Source organism: Calliopsis andreniformis, chromosome 2, assembly GCF_051401765.1.
Source record: "Calliopsis andreniformis isolate RMS-2024a chromosome 2, iyCalAndr_principal, whole genome shotgun sequence".
Classification (NCBI taxonomy): Eukaryota; Metazoa; Arthropoda; class Insecta; order Hymenoptera; family Andrenidae; genus Calliopsis; species Calliopsis andreniformis.
This window is the reverse complement of record NC_135063.1, coordinates 12,574,340-12,599,683: the sequence shown is the minus strand read 5'-3', so window position 1 is coordinate 12,599,683 and position 25,344 is coordinate 12,574,340. Positions and strand designations below refer to the sequence as shown.

The 25,344-nt window shown below is 41.1% G+C and overlaps 2 protein-coding genes and 2 long non-coding RNA genes across 4 annotated transcripts; 1 reads left to right on the top strand and 3 right to left on the bottom strand.

Annotated features, from left to right (window-relative positions):
- Positions 1-1,237: 1,237 nt before the first annotated feature.
- Positions 1,238-13,110, bottom strand: LOC143188368 (uncharacterized). The gene is given in 7 exon segments (XM_076392578.1): positions 1,238-2,163; positions 2,242-3,091; positions 3,167-3,503; positions 8,278-9,684; positions 10,053-10,537; positions 11,299-11,464; positions 12,819-13,110. Coding segments are annotated over 5 exon segments (3,168 nt in total). The 5' UTR covers positions 10,520-10,537; positions 11,299-11,464; positions 12,819-13,110; the 3' UTR covers positions 1,238-2,056.
- A 906-nt stretch (positions 13,111-14,016) lies between these two features.
- Positions 14,017-15,449, top strand: LOC143188536 (uncharacterized). The gene is made up of 2 exons (XR_013003540.1): positions 14,017-14,696; positions 14,813-15,449. It is a non-coding gene; the product is annotated as an uncharacterized LOC143188536 (long non-coding RNA).
- Positions 15,446-16,603, bottom strand: LOC143188535 (uncharacterized). Its single transcript, XM_076392870.1, has 2 exons — positions 16,393-16,603; positions 15,446-16,287 (listed from the first exon to the last, which is right to left on the bottom strand). Exons 1-2 carry the CDS (start codon positions 16,407-16,409, stop codon positions 15,948-15,950), a joined length of 357 nt encoding a protein of 118 aa, XP_076248985.1. The 5' UTR covers positions 16,410-16,603; the 3' UTR covers positions 15,446-15,947.
- Positions 16,604-21,451: 4,848 nt separating this feature from the next.
- Positions 21,452-25,224, bottom strand: LOC143186218 (uncharacterized). The gene is made up of 3 exons (XR_013003025.1): positions 24,706-25,224; positions 24,488-24,615; positions 21,452-22,213 (listed from the first exon to the last, which is right to left on the bottom strand). It is a non-coding gene; the product is annotated as an uncharacterized LOC143186218 (long non-coding RNA).
- Positions 25,225-25,344: the final 120 nt, after the last annotated feature.

Here is a 25,344-nt window from a genome sequence, read left to right as displayed (position 1 = left end):
TTTAGCTAGAAAATACTATGAACAACTTTTATTCCTATGTTAAGTGACTCTACAGAGTTTTATATTTGTATGATATAAAATTACACATATTTAAATATAATTATTATAACAGAGAATGTAGTCTTTCTTATTTTCACGTCCTTGCTATGCCAATACTTTTGTCCCACACTGTCTACAACGTGTCCTTCTCCCAATGAATACAAAAGATTCAGTTTCCCTTTTTCTCTTTCCCTGGTATTGACGCATCACATTCCTAACTACATTTATACGTTTCCCTTTCTTTTTATTTTTATTTGTATATCACGTGTGAACATATTCAACGTTGTTGCGCGCAACAAATAAAAATAGCGTTGACGATCGTCTTACAGTCTGAGTACTTGTCATTTGTGTGGCAAGAAAAAGGTAAAACGGGGTGAAAAGAGGTTTGCAAAATGGCACAATAGATAATACTAAACGAAGAAGCACATGATTAAAAAAGTAGATAAAAGAACCAGGTCAGACAAGTTAGACAATCGATTCCAAGTGTCATTTTTGTCCGAAACGATCACAGTCCGCGAGGATAACTTCATAATGCGGATAAATTATGAAAAGTACAAACTAATATTTAATTATCGATTACTTGAACGTGTTATCGTATAGTAGAAAAAATAAACAAGAAAAAAAAATCAAAAGTACATTGCGCTCTAACGAAAAATCTTACTAACGTAATCAGTGCTCAACGAAAGTTAAAAAGATTTAACGAAAAATATGTATAAAAAAACAATGTAAAACGATATAAAAAACGATGTAAACTCGTAATGATCTTACGTGTAAAGGATTTTAGTACGATTTTATGAAATCGTAAAAAATATATATATAATATATATGTGTATAAATATATACGCACTTATAATATATAAATGTATACGTACAGGCAAAAAATTTGGAACTATATCGTAAAATATAAAATACTGTCAACTTTGTATAGTATAAATGAAGTGATGTTTAAAAAAGAAAAATGAAACAATTTCTTTACTGACTAAAATATTGCCACAGTTTTAGCTACTGTTTTCTAATGCTCAGTGAAAACATTAAGCAATTTAATTTCGAATAAAAATTTTGTTAAAAAGTAAGTTAAAACTATTTAAAATAACTGGGTCAGTAATTTTTTTTAAAAATGTCGCCAACTTAATAAAAAAATTGAAAGACAATATACATTAACATTGCAGGTCTTCCTTTGCGCAATTTATAAATTTTATATAGCAATCTTGCATAAGATGGCTTCAAAGAACACAATAACAAAATAAACATATAAAAATGCGAACGAAGTTTCATAACTCATTAAAATGTAATAAAAAAAAGAGAAGATAAATTTCTTTCAGGATATTTCTTTTGTCAAGCATAGCAGCTTAGTTGGCTTCTTTGTATTTGACATCAAACCTTCATAAAAATATGTTTTGTTTCTCATAAATACAAGTATGGCAAGACTTTTATATCAGGCTCTAATCTAATGTCTCTAGAGAAAATTACGGTTTCCTTTTCTCGTGTGCATGGAAACACTCTCTATGTCTTCTATTTTTTGATCATATGCGTACATATATGGCACACTTTTGGAGATAAGATCTATGCGTACACGTGTCAAAACAACACCTAAAGTATAGGTAACGAAACTGTGCATACTGTTAAGAAACTTATGTAAAAAGTCACAGCTTTTGCTCTATTGTACTATGACATAGAGAGTCAGCGGCATTATGGATAATTATCATGCTCGTAGAAAACTCACTAAAGCCCAAGTATCATGGAAAGCTGTTAAGAACTCACTGTTATTGGCGCTCGTGTTATTTTCTTAGTGTTACCTCTTGATTGAGGCCTTCCCCTGATCTCAGAAATCTTTAACGTGTCCCAAAAAACTGAGCTCGTGCGCTTGATAATGACTGGACGTGGCGAGTGGTGTGACGCTCGACTGATGAGCTACATTGACGGCCGTCAAATGATGATGATGGAGTGAATGATGAGAAGTATGCGTGTGAAGAATGTTGTTCGGATGGGGAACTTGGAAGTTCCCTGGTGGCGGGGCTCAGGACAGGAGAGGACCCGGATGTCCACCAGAGAGAACAGAAGATGCTGTCACAGCTGTTGTCTGCATATTCGACACGTTATTTTGTTGCTGATTCTGTTGTGTACCTAGAAAAAATATTACATTACTGTAGTAAATAAACACCTTTTTGTTTTCTTTATAATATAGAAAATTTGTAGCCTTACCAGCATTTTGACTGAGCTCTGCTTTCACTCTCCTCGCAATATGGCTTCTGGTATGTTTTCGTAAGTGATCTTTACGATAGAACCCCTTTCCACATTCTGTGCACACGTGACGCTTCTCGCCAGAATGTATAACAAAATGCAGCGTTAATTGTTCTTTCCTCTTGAACGCCTTCAAGCAGACAGTACAAACGTACGGTCGTTCAGGGTTATGACTTTGCTTATGACGCGTGAGGTGGTCTTTCCTTTTCAGACCTGCACCACATATATCGCAAACGAATCTTCGCTCCAACGTGTGTCCCAGCAAATGTTGCTCCAGTAATTCACGTTCAGGGTACGCCATATGACACTCCGGGCAGCAATACAACGTGGAACCATCTAACGCTGTAGTTAAACGAATTTCGCCAGGTTTGGGACGTGGTTTCTTCTCCTTAGGCGCCTTCTTCTTTTTTTTCTTCTTATTATTTGGAGACATCATTATGTTAGGTGTTGTCGTAGTTGCTACAGCTACGGAAGTAGTTTGTGCCATCTCCGACTCCTTCTTTATACTCTCTGCCGAATACTTCAGGAAATGATGCAAACTCAGCGGTAAAGTACTAGCTGGTAAATGACTGAGGTAATCCGCTACGGTGGATCCAGGAGTAGCCAAAGACTGCCACGTAGCAGGCATAGTTGCAGGCGTTTGAGTGTGAGCGTGTTGCTGATGATGCTGGTGCATCGTATAATCTTGTTGGCTTCCATTAGTCGTGCTCTCTCCATTGCGCTGCTGCTCATCCCCCTTCTTGTCCTTATTCTTATCTTTATCCTGCAGGAGATTGCAAACATCTTGTTGATTTATAGTTTCTGTAGTCTGCTGAAAAAGCAAAGTTAGAGTGAACAACGTCAAGCTTCAAATAATTGAAAGCTCAGTAGAAAGTGGTACGTTTACCTGATGGTAAGAACGCTTCTCTTGCATCCCAGGCGAATTGGAGGGTCGCTGTTGAACCGGTTGAGCTTGTGAGTACGGCACATTTGGGTAATGATGAACATTGCTGTTTGGGTAGCTCGCTTTATTGTTCATCATCACTTGGGACTGAGCAGATTGTACGCCGTTGCTTTCAGGACGGTACTTTCCCATAACCGGCACTCCAATAGGAGGCTGGTTGGGAAAATGATTGGCGTAGCGCCCACCCGCACCGCCGGAGCCGTCGGTTGCGAACTGGTGGATACTCGGAATAGTACCGGGAAAGTGGCCTCCGAACGGCGGGAAATTCATTGCAAACCGTCAATCAAATACCTGAAACGCCGAAGAAAATGAGGGTCGACATGATATCGCACACGGCGGCACTTCTATCCATCGCAACAGTTACTCGATCCCAAAAGTATCCTAGTTCCTCCATCAACCGACATCCTTTAACATCCCGTCGACCACTAATACCACAAGACGACCGAAATATCGCTAATACACTAACAAACTCTGCGAAATCTGAAACGTCAATCGTCGGCGTGCGGCCGACATCGCTACCGCCTGAACGAGCCGCGTGCCATTGTCCGAGGAGCAGAAACCGAGGACGCAGCGGCGGACTCCTGGCGACATTGGCGGTGGGCCACGCTAAAGGAAGAAAATTCGCCCGACGTCGCGCGAGACCGTGTTCCAGCGGCGCGTCCAGCCTCGAACGACGCCCGAGTATTTACTCACAGCGACGTCCCTCTCCCCATGTTTCCTCGCCGTGGAATCGAAATCCTTTCCTCGGAGGGGGGTCCCCGAGAGGTGAGAGAGCCTCGCGTAGGGGCAGATTTTTGCAGCACACGAGAGAGGCAAGACAGAAGCACAAGAGAAGCCACCAACACACCGCACCACTGTCGTCGGGGGGGAGCCGCTCGTCGCGACGAAGGACAAACCAGTCGCGTTTCCCTGTTCGATCGCAGATAGAACCGCTGTCCTCGACGCAGGGTTGCGTGGGACCTCGACGACGGGGCAAACTCGGTCCGCGAACGATTTAGACGGCCATAGAAAGGGGTAGAGTACGGAAAAAAGGCATTAAAAAACGAAGATTGTACGGCGGTCGAGGATCGTCGCGACGCGGGGGAAGGGTGGCCTTAGAGGGACGGCGGAGAACGGGAGTCGAAGGACGGGAAGAATGAAGAGCAGGGGGTGGGAAGAGGGGGGTTCGGTGATCAGGGGGATGGGTAGCGTGCGCACAGCGAGGGGAGAGACTCGGAGAGACTTTTCCCCGCTCGGCACCTAGTCGATACGCGCGGGGGCCGAATTCGCACGAAATTCAGCAGAAAATGGCCGTGCGGCGCAGCGTCGGTTTCTTTAGCGTTCACGATTCAGCAGAGTCGGGCTTACCATTTATGCGATCAGCTGCTCGTGCCACGGCCCGCTCGGGATTTTCACGTTAGCCGAGAGTCCGCCGAAAAAACGAGATCCCCCGCTCCTCTCTTCCTCTATGTGTGTGCCGTTGACACCTGTCCCTCAAGTCGGCGCCCCCACCCCATTCCGTCCGCCCTCTACTGTGCCAGCCTCTTAACTATTTTTTCTCTCGTCCCCGGCCCTCCTCGCGGCCGCGCCGGCGAAAATGCCCGAATCCATCGGGGTTTTAACTTCGAATCGCTCCCGGCGACCTGCCATTATCTCCCCCTCTCTCTCCTTCTTTCCACGACGCATTACGGCCTGGGGGAAGTGGCAGATATACAGGGTGTCCCTTTGTCCGGGAGCGATTCGGGCTTTCACTGGAGCGCTAAAGGCTTCTTCAGATTAGAGAAGTTAAATGTGCGAATTCCAGTCACTTGGGTTCTGAGTAGATTTTTATATCGAGTTTGGGATCGCGCTGGTTCAAGTACTTTAAAGGATTGTTCGGAGTAGTTGAGGTAGTTGGGTTTGAGTAGCTTTTGGTATCGGTTTGGGTTCGTGTAAGCTGAGGTACTTTAAAGGATTGTTCGGAGTAGTTGAGGTAGTTGGGTTTGAGTAGCTTTTGGTATCGAGTTTGGGCTCGTGTAAGCTGAGGTACTTTAGAGGATTGTTCGGAGTAGTTGAGGTAGTTGAATTTGAGTCACTTGGGTCGAGTGGCTCGGTATCGAGTTTGCGTTCACACGAGTCAAGTTTATTATACTTGGACTTAGTGTGGTAGTACATGTTAATTGAAATGTATTTGAAGGCAAGGAAGAGTTGAAAAGAAGCTCGACTTCGCTTGAAATGATGTTTTCAAGTAAAGCGGATGACAGATTCACAGTGGTCTAGTTGTTCAAGTAACTTGACTAATCTGGACGAGCCTTAAGGGAACTGACAACGATGCTCGAATGAATGCAGAGGCTGTGAGCTTGCTCGAATTCGCGGATTCTTTTATGGTTCGGTAATCAAGTTGTTGAGTACAGTGGGTAGTTTACTGAACTTTTTGGTCGTGTCTGGCACTTTGTATGGATGACCTTGATGATTATTTTGAAGGCTATTGTATTGGAGTTTTAGAACTGTTCTCGGGATGGGAAGGCTGGATGTATATTGACTGGCTATAGTCATTCGACTTGCGTTAAATTGCAGTTTTGATCCTCTGATTTTGTGATGCAATAGGAATTTCTGCAAGTAGTTGCATTTCGAATTTGTAATGCGAAGTTTTTGTATTTTTTTTTTTATTCTTTGTTGGGATCTGGTAAAAAATTGTAATAATTTAATAATATTTGTATATATAATAAACTTTATCTAAATAGACATTTTTATTAAGTAAATATCTACCCCTTAGTATAATAAAATGCTGTATAATCTATGTACAATCTGAATTCACTTTAGAACCAATCAGAACGTAACTTCAGAAAAATAGCTCCAATTCGAAAAATAAAGTAAATTCTATATTCAGTTCCTGAGAATGTTTGTATAACATTGAACTTATTTTTTAACGCTGTCTCAAAAGTTAGTCGTGTCAACAAAAGAACATTCCATATCGAAGCCGAGAATTAAAATACGGAACAAAACTTAATGAGCAATATTGCTATGCTTTTGTAATTATATATTTTTGTAATTGACAATTAATATCAATTATCATTAATTACAATGGTTGCAGCAAATGACATTTTGGGTTCAGTTTACAAAATTCTCAATCGAACGAGCGAGAGTTGTCATGACGGAAATACGAGTATCTGTAGACAATTATGGAACGATTTTATCAATAAAATTAAAATTGAACGTATATTAAGGTATACCATAGCACTCTTATCGAATAATCAAATTTTGCCTATCGTATAAGTATACAAATTAGAGTTAAAAAATTGTTTAATGTTTCCTCTGTACACATTACCACCAGTTAGTAATCCACTTGTTTAAAATACGTAAGTATACTTTAATCGTTAATAACATTGCACGATTAGTAAATTGACAAATTAAAAATATGAGAATTTATATAGTACAAAAAATAATTCTTAGAATTATTTGGTTAATCAATAGAAATTGTTTTTATATTAAATGTATGTTTTATTTTAGCTTTCTTCTTCTCCAATATTTATGTAAGTAACAATGAAAATGACTTATAGACTATCCATACTGATTATGATAATAATAGCTATAATAATATGATAATAAAATAATAATTATATTTCTTGTACAGCTATTACCCACTGCCTTTAATAATGATACTTACAATAAAAAGTATTCTTTTTTGTTTTGTATACATACATCTTTTTCTAACATGATTTCGAGTGTATCATGATCGATCGATATAAGTTGAGTGTGGCTCGTTCCCAACAACTAATTTGCTGTACCCGTGTCGTGCAAATTATGGTAATAGAAAAAGAACGGATTTCGTTAAGCAAGTTTCAACGCAAAGAATACGATCGCAAAATCTCACGAAAAAATGATCAGTTTAGTAAATAAAACGAATTAAATACTATACAAAATAAGTTATACTCTAACTTATTAAAGTTATAAAATTATAATTAGTGTTTGTTGTAGAAATGCTTCTCTTCCATGAAACACCGAAAATTTAAATGCACAAATTTAATCGTCAATAATATGTCATAATAATTTCAACTATACGATATGCAACGTACGATAAACGTATTATTATCCGATTCATTGGTTTTTATGTCCACAATTATACACGAAACATTAGTTCCCGATAGATTTATGTCAACAAAATGGTCAAAAAATTCACTTTTCCTTTACGAGAACGTAAAAACTGTGACCAATCAATATATACACGTAAAATATCGAATTTTACATTCATTCTCGTACACGACGTAGCATTTCATAAAACGACAGGTGAATTGAATGATTTAACGATACACTCTCTATCTGTGTCTTGATCATGTCGAACAAGTGGAATAAATAGATTTCACTTCGTATTTGCACGACAGTCTTGCCTCCTTCTTGTGCACGGTAAACCGGTTGTATTTACAGCCCTGCTTTGTATATATCATTTGTTACCTTCTGCATTACGTATTTCCATCGTTACTTGTCACCGAGAAAAAAAAGATCAACCTCAGCCGAAAACTCGATTGCCTTCTGTCTGGCGAATCCAGTTCGCGCTTTCAAAAATATATCTTTATATTTATTTATATATATATGTATATATAAACTTTTTTATCTCTAACTTGCGTCATGGAACTGGATTAGCGACAAAAACAGTTTGAATCGAACGAGCTAGATAAACTTATTCGTTTTTTTTCCTTACACGTACGCTATAACGTGTACGCAAAAAAAAGAAACGTATGTACGAACTTTGTTCGTCAATCGATTCAGTGCGTTTTCTTTCTTTTTTTATCATCTTCTGGCAGAATTAATTACAATCATTACACGTTAATCTGGCCTATACGACTTTCCTTTGAAGAAAGCTGATGGTGTACAGACTTTGAAATGCGGCGGCTCGTCGATTAAAGTATCTTTATTTCAAGATACAGTGACCTCCATTCTTCTCAACACCACTACTAGGCAACGATATAACCACCATCAACGAATTTTTCTTTTTTCTTTACACGATACCAATTTAACTATGAGATTATAGAAATCAATCGGCGAGAACGGTTTGTCTCGCGCGACCCCTAGCCTGTTGGTGATTAAAACGGAAGTACCGCCCAGTTTGGTTCGGGGCGGTATGCTGCTGCTAATGCTGCTGCTGTTGCTGCTGCTGCTGTTGTTGTTGCTGTTGCTGCTGCTGTTGTTGTTGTTGCTGCTGCTGCTGCTGTTGTTGTTGTTGCTGCTGCTGATGGAGTATAGCCATTGCCCCAGTCTCCGCCGCAGTGGGAAGAACAACCGTGGATTGTTCACTGACAGCTATTTGATGTATCTGCGCCTGAGAGCCCTGGCCCACTTGTATTTGTATTTGCTGCAATTCGGGGACCGACGATTGCTGCTGTAGCTGCTCCGCCTGCTGCTGCAACTGCTCCGCCTGCTGCTGCAACTGTTCTGCCTGTTGCTGCAACTGCTCCGCCTGTTGCTGTTGCTGGTCTGCTTGTTGCTGAGAATTTTGAGAGGTGTCGGTCGTGTTTAGAGGATCCTCCTTTATACGTTTAGCTAAATGGGATCTGGCGTGCTTTCTCAAATGATCCTTGCGGTAGAACGCTTTACCACACTCGGTGCAGACCTCGGTCTTTTGTCCAGAATGTATGATGAAGTGAAGATTCAGGTGTTCTTTTCGCTTGAAACCCTTCATGCAGACGGAGCAGATAAAAGGTCTGTCCGGGCTGTGGCCGAGTTTGTGTCGTTCTAAATGTTCCTTGCGCTTCAAACCTGCGCCACAGATGTCACAGATGAATCTCCTCTCTATCTTGTGTCCAATCAGATGCTGCTCCAATAGTTCCTTCTCCGGATAAGCCATGTTACACTGGGGACAACAGAAGAGTGTTGTACCATCCAGAGCAGTGACTATGCTCACTTGTCCTGGCTTCGGTTTTTTCGGCTTCGGAGGTTTCTTCTTGTACTTCTTTTTCCTTTTAGGTTTCGCTCCAGGCTCTTGCTCTTCAACAACGTCAGGAATGATTGCCGTTTCTCCGCCAGCGACCGTGATCTGCACTGCCTGCTCTCCCGACGTGGCAGTCCCAGACGTGTCCAAACCATCGGCCCCTAGAGGACTCGATTCGATCGTGGCTTCTCTCTTTATTGTCTCTGCCGAGAATTTTAGGAAGTGTTGCAAACTAAGGGGCAAGGTACTGGCAGGCAACCTGGACAGGTAATCCGCGACGGTTGACCCAGGGGTTGCAAGGCTTTGCCAGCTAGCAGGCATAGAAGTGATGAATTCCTCTCCGCTCTGGTTCACTTGGTTCTTGATGCTGCCTCTCTTTATAAGAGCGACAGGTGTCGTGCCTTCTTTCACGTCTTCTTTAGATTCGTCCATACCCTCGCGCAGAATCAAGTCTTGAGGAATCTGCGCGACTACGGTCAATCCTTCTGGCGCACCTGGGAGCTGCACTGTCTGTTGAATGGTTTGTTGAGACGTGGTGGTGACTGCCGTGGAGGTGCTTTGGGTTATCTGATCGGATCTGGAGTGAAAAAAATCATTTATTATTACTAGAATAACTCTAGACATTAACCTTAGAACTACTGAACCTTCAATGTTTTCATTTTCTTGGTTTAATATAGAAGTTCTAGGGTTAACGTAGAAGACCTTAGTGTATTACAAGTTTTGTACAGAACACTGTACTTCAAATTACCATCTCTTTAACTTAGCAAACATGAACTCAAATATACAGGGTGATCCATATAAAATGTTACAAGCTGTATTACTGTTTTCCCTAAATATCAATTTTTCAAACTTACTACACTCTAACAGAGAAGTCTTCTGTACCATTTTACTCGGTAATTTCAAGTACACCTATTCCTTCAGGAAACCCAATATGATTATCCTTACGTTTGCGTGGTAGCCACAGTGTTCTGCGGCTGTACTTGAATCTGCACTCCATCCGCGCCCTGCTGACTGTAAGCAACGGTGAGGACAGTGGCTGCTCCTTGGGGAAACTGTCCCAGGGAAATCGGTGCCAAGTGATACTTGGGCTGGTCGCCGTTGTTCCCACTTTGCGACACATTGGGATTGACCACCTGGATCTGGACGGTTTGCTGTTGCTGCGTGCCATCTTTACCAGGTACAGTGATGGGCAGCGTGATGATTTGCTGCTGTTGATTGTTGCTCCCCTGAGCCACGGCGAAACCGTTCGGGTCGACGGGCCTCAGGTAATGAACGCCACCTTCGCCACCCGAGAGCACGCCGACCACCTGACCTCCTGGCAGGTTCTGGGGGAACTTAGCGGTGGCGAACTGGTGAACCGTGCCCGTCGGTAGCGAGCCTGTCGTAAAGCCGGGAAAAGGTGTGAAATTCATCTTCCGCGATAATTAAATCTGTAAACCAAAAGAAGAAAATTGTTTAGAAGAAGGCTCGTCCAAATCAATTTTCGTGAACGTTTTATTAATCCTTTGAGTGACATATGTGTATACACAGTGACTTCAGATAATATTTGAGGCTAGAGGAATTTTCATTTCTAGAGTTTGTGTCTTGAATGGAGTAAAGTAGCCAATAATTGTAGTAAGTGTTTGTGCTGTTTTTTGTGTCTGAATATTAATGGAAGGCATTGTATATACAGTTATGTAACCAGTGGATTATGAGCTGTGTGTTGAACACCTATGAGCGTTGATCAATATTCAACTGCAGCGGTTAAAGGGTTAACATGCGGTGATAATTGAAGAACTTGGAAAGTAATTTAAAAATAAATATAACAGTGATATAACAGCATGTGATATTTCGTATTTAGTGAAAGTATCGGTAGACAAATGATAATATAAAATAGTGGCGGATTATCAGACAGGTATGAGAGACTTGAAATCTCAGAAAAGTGCAATAAAATTAATTTGTGATTCTATCCAATAGATATGCAATGTTTTTATCATACTATGTTTCAGTGGAATCTGCGAATGTTTAATCCACCACTGCGAAAAATAATTATAAACTGAAATGAAATATTGCTTAGAAGATATCGATTGCTTTGCCAACAGAAAATCAGGCCAAACTATTAAAATCCACGAACGAAACAGACAAGAGCACCGAATGGGTAAGAGGATAGATAACATATAGACGTATATCAGATTTATAAGTTTGCACTCACTTTGACGCATGAGTGCCGCTGTCGAAGTGCATCGACCTTCGTAACTTCGAAACAGATTCCGTGTTTCACGGAAACTCACAGATACTCTCTCTAATCCTTTAATCTTTCTCCGTCAGACATGCTCCGAAGCAAAGCAAATACACGACGTTTATACATGATCATGTTGCTAAATGCGGAAAAGAAATAGCGAGTCAATATTATAAACTGAACTTGTGCCATGTGTATTAAAATAAACATTTGGGGGTACGATGTGTTAACAACTAAGAACTCTACATTTTTAGTATTCACTCCATTATTCCAGCTCTATTACGTGGTCGAAACACGTTACTATTTTGAATATTAAAGAAGCATAATCTCTATAAAAATTCGAAATTCGTTTCCGCTGGATCTCTAGGTGGGTGTACCCCTTCAGCCTATGAACAGCCACGGTGGTCCACATTTGGGCCAGCCGTGACCAAATATGTGTCAACAGTCCCAAATGTGTGCCACTCGAGCCTCCAAAGCCCAAGCAAATCCCCACATCGAAATTCCCCAAACGCCCAACGCTACCATTCGAAAGCTCCCACAGAATCCCCGATCAAACGTGAACTCGTCCCTCTCCACGTGTCCCGTTCCTCGAGCATCCTCACCCCCCTCCACCCTGACACAGCTCTCGTCGGCGCCGAGCGTTACCATATATCATAATAAATACATCAAGATCAAGGTTGATCTCGGCGACGCATCGAGCCTCCTATTTACGCCGAAGCTATTGTGCTCGGGTACTCCGACCCGTGTCGCGCGGCGCCCCACCCCCGGTTTATCCTCCCCCACGAGCCTCCCCCCAACACGGGTGCATTCCCCCCAGCGAGCGAAAGCGACCGTTCCGCGAAAGTGGCGAGAAGTTCAAGCTCTCGCCCGTCGTCTTGCCATCTCCGCGCGTCGAAGTCTTAACTTCAGACCTCTTGACCATGTGTTGGTATGTGGGGGGTGGGGGTGAGGGGATCCCCACTTCACCCCCGTTCCCCACCTAAAAGGGATCCGGGAGCAGGGAGGATAGTCGTCGAAGTGGCCCAGGATCGCACCCCACTCCACCATGAAGTGGTGTCCCCCACAGGGGTAGGGGGTAGGAGTTCCGTCGAGGGTAGGGGGGAACCCATAGGTGGGAAAACGGGAACCCACCGCGAAATAGACCCCGAGAATTCTCTCTCTCCCTCCATCTCCCTCTAGGCCACACTAACGACACACGGAACATCGCGGCGGCGGCGGCGAGAATAGGACGGGAAGGAACGGTTAGGTCGGCCTCTCTGTGTGCGTGAAGCACCGAAGGGGTAGGGGCATGTCAAGAAAGAAGGGAGACGAACCTCGACGTACACTGGGAACTCCCCGGGGAAGGGGAACGCGAAATATCGGGAGAGAACATACGAAGCAGACATCGCGGCAGACGAAGTGGGACACACCGATGACTCTCGCCCTTGATCCACCCGTGGTAGGGAAGGAACGGGCAGGGAAAACGGGGAAGAGAAAGAGAGAGGTTAGGTTACCCGTCAGCCTCTCCTCCTTTCCACGCACCGAGGAGGGTGCCGTGTTCAACGGGACACGATTACTCCGCGCCAGCGAGCGGACGCGGGTGGTTGCACGTTCCGACACCAACGGAGGAAGAGTAGAAGAAGAGAAAAAAATAGTCGAGAGACTCGAGGCGCGAGACACGCGCGAACAAGGGCTCGCCTCGCGTTTTTCGGCGATCGCGGAATGGCGTGTTTGCGACTGACCGGTCAGCCTCGCCGACGTGGACGCTTTTGCAAGACGCGCATGTCGTAATGGCGCCGATTCTCTTAAGGTTCAACACATCTCTCTCTCTCCTTCTCGCGCCCCGTGTACGCTGTCTCGCTCGTATGCACACGTCGCGAGAGAGCATGTCTCTGAGCATTCGCGGTTTCTAGAGGAATTCTATCCAGATGTCTCGCATAACTGCACGCACACAGCTCGCGAGGACGGGGGCAGCGCACGTAGAACGGAACGGCTCTATTGTGCAATCGGATACGCTTGCTTACTGCGCACGAGACGAAAAGGCGGGCATCGCTTTGAAATGTAGTTGAGAGAGAAATGGAAAGACCTAGTTGAGTAGTAATAGACGGGGAGCGAGGTTTTCGGAGCAGATGGAGGGTACTAAGGGACACGGATATGGTATTGGGATTCGTCGAGCGAGCGAGCTGAGTGGACAAGGTTACCACGTCAGCACGTTCGGTCGCGCTGCATCGGCCATGATGGGGAATCGAGGCACGATGACGCGAGAAAATAGCACGGGTCCGCGAGACCTCGGGCTTTGTTCTCTTCGACGGTTACGTTTCCCTCTCCTCCCTTTTCGCCCTGCGTCCCTCCCTTCCTTCGGTGCTCTTTCGATCGCGCATCGGGAGACATTACGTCGGAGAGGAAGTAGGAAAAAGATCGGGCGAGTTGGCAGAGGCGAGAGCAGGGCAGAGGCGAAACGGAGGACAGAGTAGAGCCAACAGAGGCACAGGCAGGGCTGTTGTTTACACCCCCACCTCGACGGGTTAGAGGCAGCGAGATGCCACGGAGGGGCCTCCGAGACCTCGGCGGGCACCCACCACCACGCAATTTCCAACCCCACCAGCCTCTCAACCACTGTCCGCACCTCCAACCACCCCACCAAAGCCAGCCCGAGCCAAGCCGTGAGCCACGACGAGGGCCCCGCGACGATTTTAGTGTCTTGGGGTGGGTGCTCTGTGGCCACTGTTTCGCGGTTTCTCGTGTGCACGTTTCGCATTAGGAGTAAAAGCGCCGCGGGAGGCCGCGGGAGACCGCCGTCCGCGGCGTCAGCTTTCGCGTACGGTTTCCGGTTGGCGCGCGAAAGAGGAGGCTTCCCTTAAACCACGAGGAGACGCGTGCCCTACTTACCCACGAGCAGCTGTGGTCTCCCTTGTGCACTCCTTTCGACGTACTCTGCTACTGCTGGCTACTGCCTGCCTCTGATCGCCGCGTCGTGAAACACCTTCGCGTAGTACAGAGACCGTCCGCCTGGCTGGCTTCGTCGTTCTCTATCTCTTCACCGCGGCAACAACAACTTTCTCATTTCTACGTACATGGTTTTCCTCGCCACCGACACCACTCTCGGCCGGCTTTAAGAGTTGGCTGCTGCCTCACGGTGCACACGTCATGCGACGAGAGAGACGGGTCACGCAACCGTGGCGTTTTATTGTATATCGGTACGGCAGGGGACGAGGCCCCGCGACTCGTGATCAAATTCGCGCACTACTGGCAGCCTTTCTGCGGTAACGGCGAGCCGCGACGCGCACTCATTTCCGGGTTTACGACGTTCGATCGAGTATGGCCCCCCGTGCGGTAGGCAAGCGTGGGTCTGTGTCCCGAGCCGGCCAACGGGGAATGAATTCGAACTAACGGTACATAGCCACCCGACGGTGGTCACACGTTAACTCGAAGCGCCGCGATGTGCCAGGCCACTCTCCTGAAAACCACGAGCCTGTGAAAGTAGACACCCTCTCCTTCTTCGTTCTAGGGTCCGTTCGGGCCTTTTTATCTTCTACGACCTCGTCCCGCGGTCCACGTCGGGCGCATTCTCGTTCCAGAGGACGTGTGAATGGAGGATCGAAACGGTTCAACCGCCGAAAACTTGCGCCGCTATTAATATTCTATCGGAGAAATATCAACTATGGCGGCGGTTACGCGCGGAGTATATTGTGCGAGAGCGAGGGGAAAGCGGCGCGTGCGCGCTTGCCGATTAAACAGACGATTACTTGTGGTTATCGTTCTATTTGCAGGTACTGACGGTGAAGCTCGATGGTTTACGGGAGCCGCGGATCCTCGAGGAAAATTTCTAATAACGCAAAAAAACACCTGTCCGTCGCTCTGTCCTGCTCTCAGTCACTTCGTTCCTCTACCACTACGGAGCGACACTAACTCTGTGCGCACCTAGCGGAGACTGAAGTGAGGTTAGGTCGAGAATCGATACTTCGAGAGCCGTTCGAGGGCCGCCATGTTTGGGAGCACCGCGCGCGTTATTTGAATTCTTTTCGGGATTCTTCGTCAATATGTGAAAATATTCGATCGCATGCCTTCTCGGTTTCTCTTCGCTTATCGGTGAAGCATGCTGTTGTTGGATAACAGAGAGACAATAAAAGTTGAAATGAAATATGGGTGTTCTTGTTTTATTCGCAGCCTTTGTTATAAAGATCGATCGTTCCGTGATTCCACAGCTCCATAAAATACTTTTGCAACGTAATGTGTATTTATAATAAAAATATAATGGAACAAAGGCAAGTCGCTTGAGAACAGTGATTTTTATGTAATATTTTGTATATTATTCTATATTATATTAATGCGTTATAAATTACCGATTATTATTAAAATTATAAATACAAATTTTAATTCTAAGCCTTGCTGGATTAGCCATTGCCATTGGTGAATGTAGAATTTAATGTTTACTTTTTTTTATCTGTGTGTACAACTGTACTACAGATTCATATTATAATAAATAATTATGTTCTTGCTAACAGAAACTTTCTCAACGTTATATATACTTGCCATGATTCTAAATGATTAAATATCAATAAAAATGTAACGAAAAAGGAATGAAGTAATGACATGCAAAAAATGCTTAGTGATTAAAAACTATAATTTGAAAAGTAGAGATATCAAAATGGTTCTGACGTTCTTTGTAAACGTTCCATGTATAAGGAAAATAGCAACTTATTACTTTCATAATAAAAAGGGTTTTCAACAGCATCAAGATCGGGCTTGTAGTCTGCTATATAGCTACTTTGGCTGGAACTGCATCCATCGTACAATGGTGATCCTTGCGAAGGTTCAGAGTAATTTGGCGATGGCAGGCAATTCCTATTGCTCCAGTCTGTGTCCATGGTTTCAGGTCCATTTTCGTGTATACCTGATAAACTGTTTATGTGGAGATTGTTGATTCTTTTACTTAATGGTGTAAATTCGCTAGATTCCTCTTCCGCATTACGACCCCTTTTTCTAAACATTAAGAGACGCAAATGAAGTAGAACGAAAATCACAAGTGATCACGTACATTAAATAAAACAGTTATGTCACTCTACAGACACATAAACAAAACCTAACCTGTTACTTCGTGTCATATTTAAATCGATCTGACTTCCAGACAGGAAGTTCTAATGTAAATATATTTTTAACCACTGCATATTATAATATCCGTAACTTGTTTTTAAACGGTTAACGTATTGTACCATCCAGCTCACGAAATATATGGTCGTCAGGAAAACAAAGCTTGATTAGACGAATTGGCAAATCCTCGATATCTTGACATAGTAATAGTTCATTCTTTGACTGCTAGAGGGCGTGAGCTACACCATTTCCGAAGCAAATCCATGAAAAGATCTCGTGTAATAATTAAACATTACATTATCAAAAATTGGAGATTATAATTAGCATGAATATATTGCCTATGGGTTGCTTAGGACCTAATTTATGCATACAAATAATAAAAACTATACAACGCGAAAAATAATAATATCGGTACTTGTGAGCTATTAGTAATTTTGAGGTCACTGTATCAAAAATTAAAATATAAAAACAGTAGAAAAATACATGTTAGCATATTACAGATAAACAAAAAATTGCAAATTTGAAGTACAAGAAGAGTAGTACATAACAAATTCTTTGATTAAAATGAATGAAATCTCAGATTTCAAATATGTGAAGTTGTGATTCATCTGCTGCATATGCGCATTCACGTCTGATTTCTCGGTATCTTACGTGTGTTACCTACTACACACCTAATTTCTACTACTAGTATTTTATGAGTCATACTATAACCGTTGATCATTCAATTCCTAACAGGAAGTAACGTATGTATCTAGCATATTCAATATAAGGTTATAAAATATATATGCTTGTTAAAAGTAATAATCACACAATATTCACTTGTCAGCTTCATCGACGTTACGTCAAGTCCAAAGTTTCACATTTCATTTTGTAGGTGCTATCACAGAAAAATTAAGCTAAAGAAAGGACCTCAATTGCTTGAATGAAATATTTTTACAACTATTCAAATAATCATTTCAAGATGGAATATTCTGATGACTCCTAACATAGCTACTCAATTTTAAAATTAAATTATTTTCTTTCATGACTCAACCGATTTCGAAACTTATCTGTATACCTGTTACACACTTGCGTTGACAATTCGCCCTCTTAAATTGTGCTTTTTGTTACCATAATAATCGAATAGTACTCCAATTTATTTCAGTAATTCATCATTCAAATATAGAAAATATACTATTTGTATATTGTCTCTTAGAAAAGATTTACTAACAATTTAGATCGTACGAATTGCCTTGTATGTAGAACAAACGAATTACGTAACAAATCATCGACGATTTAAAAATATTGACCAACGTCATACGCGCGTGATCACGTGACCGTTAAGTAACTAATAAATAAAATTAATCGAAATTCGACCTCCTGAACCATTTAATTAGTATCAAATCCGCGTCCGTTCGTTTCATTCCTGTTTCACGGCGACCATTTTTGTATGAATGCAGCGTAGATAAAATGCACTTATTCAATGTACAAACTTGTTCAGAAACCCTGACATGTATTCTTGTATGGCAAGATACCGAAACCTATACCATATTTCGCTGCGTTGATAAATGGTACGGGATAAAATAAACCTCAAAGAATGTTGCAGTAAATTATACAACCCCAGACCATTTTATATCGTAACTACACACATTTTCAAGTATTAGAAATTAGAGTATTCAAATATTTCGAACGAATAAGCTATCCTGTTCTCTTAATTTTCAAAATCTCAAAAAACCAATATTTTCCTTTTCTACGAATCAAGTATACCATATATAATATAATTACGTCGATAATTATGAAAGTAGTCCAAGTCGAAAATCTAAAAAAACTTGAATTTATCACTCATGTTGTACTGCAAATCGATGCAACACTAAATAAGTGACAAATTCAACTTTTCTAGATTTTTTACTTGAACTACTTTTTATAATTACCGTCATAAATATATTTGTAAATATGTATATATAAAGCTGATGAGAAATAAATGACTGCATATTGTCTGCATCTGCATAGTGCGTCGTTAAGAGGATCGACACCATTTATAGCGAAACATTTAAAACCATCCATATTTGGTGCTCCTACACACGTTCCGGTTGTTACGTGGGTGTGAACGCACCCTCATTAGTTACTGCTCTGACCGAGTCGCTCCAATTACATCGTGATACGCATGTTGACGAGCTTAATTAATTTTAGAAGATCTCCCGATGCACAGGGAGAAAGAGCCTTGAGAGGCTCTATGGTTATTGGGAAGTCGGAAGCATTTGTCGTCTGGGGAAACGTTTATCGCGTAGGATATCGACATCCGTAGGATAACAAGTGTCTTACCAGAGGAAGAGGAAGCGTATTCTCAGTGGACATTCCACTGCCTTATCCTGCATTTCTAATCTCACCAAATTTCCCTACCCATTGTATTACTATGTCCCCATATCCAAAGTAAAAATATTTTATGAATAACACATTTGTTTAACTCCTTCTTTCACAAATTATTTAACAACCACAAAGGAATATTTTGAGCATTTTTGTGTTTCACGAATATATTTCAATATTTTCATATTCGATATTGTTTCTTAGCAGTAGCAAATAAAGATCTCGAATAAGGTTTTGATTTTCATCGATAGTAATCATATAGGGTTAATAGGGTTAAATTTAAGACTTTATACTAAAAGGTTAGAATCACTCTTGTGCTTCGCTTAACCTATAAAATCCATAAAAAATAATATAAGTAGAGACCATCGATTAAACAAGTCTCAATTATTCGCAGTTTCGTTTATTCAACAAAACGTTAAAGTTATTCAATGACAATAAAATTACAGTACAACATCAATTGAAAATTTTTACTTGATTTCAAGTAGTTTACCGAAAATAATACAATTAGTAATCAAAAGTATATTTTAGATTTACATCCTGCGTGTTAAGCTAATTAACCGAAGTCCTACTGTAATGAACGATGCGTGAAATATTAATTCTCAAGTATATTTACGAAAATTAACCTGACAATTGCTCGTAGGCATTCCAATCGCGCGCGCGAGTCTGTCATTCCTCGTAATTATACGTACGTAAGTACTTCCTGGGCAATTTCAGAGATTCCTCGTCCGCCAGTGGGTCAGAATATACTTTCTACTAGAGAACGATTGATCAGCACTTGGAATTGAAATTTACCCGTGACCAGTTTCTCTCAGGACACTCTTGATGGGACTGGCCAGCTATGTATATGGGCTTTTAGTCAAACGGTCGTCCCACTTTAATTCTCGCAAATCATGACAGTGTTTCGTGTATGGGATTGTGATATTGGAAAAGAGACGTCCCTTTGGCCGTTTACTTAGACGGTTTGGCGAAAATACACGTGCAGCGACCTGCATCGAATACGTGTACGACGCGGTGGCCTTGATTCCTAAAGCCGTGAAAAGATCCCGTCGTCGGGTCAATTAAACCAAGCCACGAAGTCATTGACTTCGGGTGCACGGCCAATTTCTCTTCGACAACCTGTAATGTGGCACGTCCCCAAAAAGCTTTCACGTCAAAAGCGTGCTTACATATCGCACATATATTTCAGAAGTCACTGTAAACTCAAAATGTAGGTTTTTTAAGAGAAGCAAAGACTATTTAGTTGTTTGGACAAACTTTTATACCGAAGCAATCAAATTGGCAAAAGAAACCTTATTATGTGGAAATTATTTATTTCAGCTGAACTCGAAATAAAGTTACTTTTTTACGTTATTTCTAGAATAAAAATCGTAAAGTAGTTAAAATGGTTTATTATTCGAAATGTGTGCACGGTTGTTTTAGGTTATGTTTGTGAATATTAATTAACCAATATGCAAATGTGACTTAATTTATGATAGCCACGAATTTTAGTAAAATCTGTTAACATTTAAGTAAATTTGAAGAAGTCAAGGCTTTTGCTGATGTCATTCTTGTGGAGAAAGGAAAATTGGTATGATATATAAGACGAATATTAAATTCACAAATTTTACATTTTTAATTAACCACTTACTAAATTTTTTTAGTCAATTTTATTATGCGACTATAAACGATTTTAACTTTACCACACACTGAACTGCACTGAATTCGATTATGAGTTACATAACCCTAACATAATGATCTCCAAATTAGGAATCGTGGGAGGAAACAGGTTAGTTTTACAGGATCACTTTTGCGAAAAATTTGAATTTATACCTTAATTAAAAAATTGTAACTTTTCTCTTAAAAATAATCTATGTCCTGAAAAAATACCTCGTATTTTATTAAAGGAGCTACTTCTCTTTTCTTTAACAATACTTATTTTTATTTCTGCATAATTTTATTCATGTTTTCGTTGTTTTCGCAAAAACATGGTTATTGACTAGTGCGAAGGTACATAATTAGGGGTCGATCACGTTTTATCTGTCACGCTCGACAGCTCACATTGCAACAACGATATGATAAAGTAGAAAACGAACCATCTCCATTTATGGGCATATACGGACTAATGAAAACGATTGCTCAGCGCGTGAGTAAGATTTCAGATTATTTGGCATGTTTGTTCGTTAAACCCAGACTACCCAGCAACGACAGGAAACTGAGCCACTCCCTCTGCGATCAAGCACTGCTGTCGTATGCATTTTTCAACATTCACGAAAAAGCTTATGCATACAATTCTGTTCAATTACGACTCCCAACAAAAAAGGAGAATTAACAATCAATACCCATCGGGAATATAAATGAAAGTTTAACGTCAATACTTTTTCACATGCATACGCAAGATAAGTTTGTTTCTGTCACTGCTTATTTTTAGCTATACAAATGATAAAGAGAATATTACACTGAAAGCACCATCACTAAAAAATTAATTTAGTTAAAAGAATATTCTGTAAAGGTATTTTACACACTCATTTTTTTAAAGTTTCCATACACAGAACTAAATATACCTATGGTCATAAAGCAAAATACCATAAACCATTCCTATTTTCGAATTACTATTCTCTTCTTACTTCTAATACCTAAAATACATACTTAAAAATAGTCACCCACGCTAAGCCTGAAGCCTGCAATTATAAAAGAAACTGAATAAACCACTTCCCCCAGTCTCAATAATTTCATCCCCCCAGTTAAAATCAATCTCGGCGCACAGCCTGGCGGTCATTGGCCGATTGAATAACGAATGCATTTATTGATCACACAACGATGCCGATTTCACTGGAAAGGAAACAAGACTCGACAATGTGGTCGAGTCGATGAGTAATCGGAAGGACCCCTCCTTGTCCCACCCCCGCGCTCTGTCGAATGAAAATCAAGGCTGCCCCCTGGCCAAATTGGACTAGAGTTGTTGGGTTAGGTCGACGTACGTGATCCCTTGGCGTTGGCCCCGTGTGTCCCTAAGCAAGACGGGACCCGTGACACGTTCCTCGTCCTACGTCGACGTAGGTGAGGGTGAATTTGTACGGTGGTTCGTCACTTTCAATGCCACGTAGCTCAGCGCCACGGGGGTGTCCCCACCCAACCCTGTGCCTCTCTGTATGGGGTGAGTCATGGCGCTCCCTCCCGGTTTGGGCGTGGTGGCCGTTGCAGACGTTCCTCATCGATCTCCCCGCAGCCATGGAACACCATAGAGCTGAAACGGCTCGCCAAGGTGGTCCTTTTAATACCATCGGGGGCCTCCCGTAACGAGGCGCCCTGGCCACGTTACGAAAATATTTTTCGCCGAAAATTGACCCACTCACTTACCGAATCGATTAACGCCGCGAAGCAAACATGTTTGGATTTATTTTAAATGTGACGAGTTCAGGTGGGAAAGTCGAATTTGCAGTCTGGAGTTAATCGGTTTGGTTCGTGAATGGGTCAAGTATGGAACATCACCTGGGAACTGAAAATGAAAGAAGAGAGTGGGGAATGAGAAGATGTTCGTTATGAAAACTATTTTTGAGGTGGTACGAAAGGTTTCAATTGATAAGCTCGTATTTTTTGAAAAGGGGATTTAGATTCGATTGAAAAATGTTCATGTTAAAATCTATACATGTGTAGATAAAGGTGACTTAGAAGTAAATGAAGTATACTTTGATATTGAGGAAACGAAAAGTTGCATCGTAATCATGACGATATCGCATCGTATAGTTATCTGTTTGTTCAAGATAATCCTGAATGAATGATAAGCGGTTTTGAAACCAACAAAATCAATTTAATAGTACCTTAAAGAACAGCAATTTTCTGAGAGTTATTTAACTCTTTAAATTAAACCAAGCTTAAGTAGTCTTGTACTTTCAAATTCAAAATTAAACTTCAGAGAATTGTGATTTAATAGTCCTTTTGTTATGCACACGTAATTAGAATAAATATAAATGGAGAAAACTCTACGTGTGACACGAGCAATTTTAGAATTCCCAAAAATGTATTTTTCACGCGTAATAAGTTCTATGACACGTACTAATCTTATCACTAGTTTTAACAATTAGTTCGATAATATATCATTATCTTCAACCCGCTTCGATAATGTGCAACGCAGTATAGCTACCAAGTTATGCTTATGTAATGCTTAGAATTCTAATAAATAATGTTCTTGTTTGTCAAATAATGGAACTATTTAACTGATACATAGTTAAAGTAATATTGACTATTCCTATATAAAAAAACGCACATTTTGCATTTAAAAAATTATTCTGCTGGTAAGTTTAGAAAGGACTGTGCTCCCCTACGAAGAGTCGACCGCACGTGGTGCAGTTCCATGAAGAACTAATACAAGTGTGGCTATACATATAAACGAACTGATATTCCAAAGGAAGCATCAAACTTGGAATACAAGTTACAGAGTCTATAATTAACTCTAGAAAGACTAAGAGAAGATAAAATGTTCACGAAGTTGTGAACTGCAATTCTTTGTTACGATATAATTGGTATAGATAGCGAATAATATTTCGTGATAGAAAATTATCGTATATAATTATCATAAATGTTCTATAATTGTTCCTGAATATGACCTATCCAAGCAAAACATTATCTATACCTATACAAATTATCACCAAAAAATGTGATTACATAATTTAGTAACACTATGAAGATTTAATGTTTCATTTCTTTCCGAAAATGAGAATCCTATATGCGATATAGGACAAAGTGTATTGAAAGAATAATCTGCCAATAAATGATAGGTGAAGTGATAGAGTACCGTTACAAAAATTGCAAAATCAGTTATTCTTAATCGGTTCGTCGATCAGTCTGGCGGTATCGAATGCTTGAAACACTTTAAGGGATCGCTTCTCTATTTACGCTAACAAAAAGGAGGATCTCAACGTCCACGTACATGCGTTCATAATTTCTAACAAATGGATTAAAAGTTTCACGAAGCGTCAAGGTATTCGAGCGTTGGTATATATAACGGGTCGACAGGTGTCGTGATGAAAGCAGGTTCTCTTCTACAGATTCCCCCTTGGACCTCCTCTAAATCAGTGCCGTATTTCTGCTTTACTACCACAAATTTTTTAGCTACTGAAAACGAGAGAGTATTATCTCACACAATAACTTCACAGAATCTTGACACTATTATACGTACATGTGTGTGTAAAGATTAGATATAATAGCACCTGAACCTGAATTCTGGCTCTGCATACAATTGTGTACAATGAAAGCACTATCATTACTTTATTTTTCATATTAGCACTACTAATTTGTTTTGGAGATTTCCTAATATTATACTATATAACGCTATAATTCTGTAGCACTATGATTAAACTGTGCATGTTTATGCAAATTCATGCCTTTATATGCATAACGAACAAGAAAATGGGAATTAAATGCAATTTTATTTCAGCACATTGTAATGTGTAGCTGTAGTAAGAATAATAATTCTAGTGTTTGTGGATCATACATATGCAAATACTAACAACACCTAATTCTGAAAGAAAATTATATAGGACTTCCCATGCCATAGTGTACACATAATTAGAATTATAGTTTATCGCTATCCAACAGTACAATTCAATACAAAACACAGCTACACATATTTCTCAAAAACTTTTGTAATACACAAACCACAACTGCTATTCTAAATTTCCATTGAAAATCTTCATCAAACATATATGTATATTTAACCTATTTTTATCGCTTCATCTACATTTTACACACATCATATAATCACTGCTTTTACCGTTTCCTCAAAGACAGTTTTTTCCTCAAGCCCATACCACTGCAAGCCAAGTAAAAAAATCCTCCTTTTTCGTGATTTTACATCCGCGTCCCATTAACACAGATTTCGCAGAGCAGACACCACGAAGCCTTGGTGCGTGCAAAATCACACTGCATGTGCATACCTTCGTCTGGAACGTATCGATGAACGAACGTGACGTAGTAACGTGCCTCGCTTACCTGTTTTCGCCGCTAATTGACAATGATTCGGTGGAACGTTCGCGAAGGGAGCCCTGGTCGGATGGTACGCCCCTGGACACTGTCCCTCAAGACCCGTTTCCGTGCTCCCTCGACGTAGCCCCAAGCGATACACGGGGTCCCATTCCGCGCAGAAGTGCAATGTACCCGATAATCCGAGTGTCGGAGATGCGTGCATATCTCACGAACGCAGAAAACTTGCGAGACAATACTCACGCGGGAGAATGCGAATTTTCACCTGATTACAGGAGGGGTTAAAGTTCGCTTCAAGGCACTACAAATTCTTGAGCTTTTTTGCTGTTTAATGATATTGGACGAGGAGAATTCAAGATTACTATTTAAGTAGATACTCTGAAGTTTGGGAGTTCATTCGTGAAAAAGGTTATGGGGTTTTAGAATCTAACCTATATTAACTTTAATCTATTTTTTTCTCGGTATTAGAATACTGTAAAGTTCAAGATAGTTATGAGTGGGTGGGTTGTCTGGATAATATTTTAGGTGTAGGTTATTAGATTAAGTAATTATTGTATTTTATAGGCATTTTAGGTTAGGTAATTAATGCGAAAAGAGGTTAAACTAACTTGGCAAGTATGTAAAAAACTCTAAATTTCGAGTGCAGAT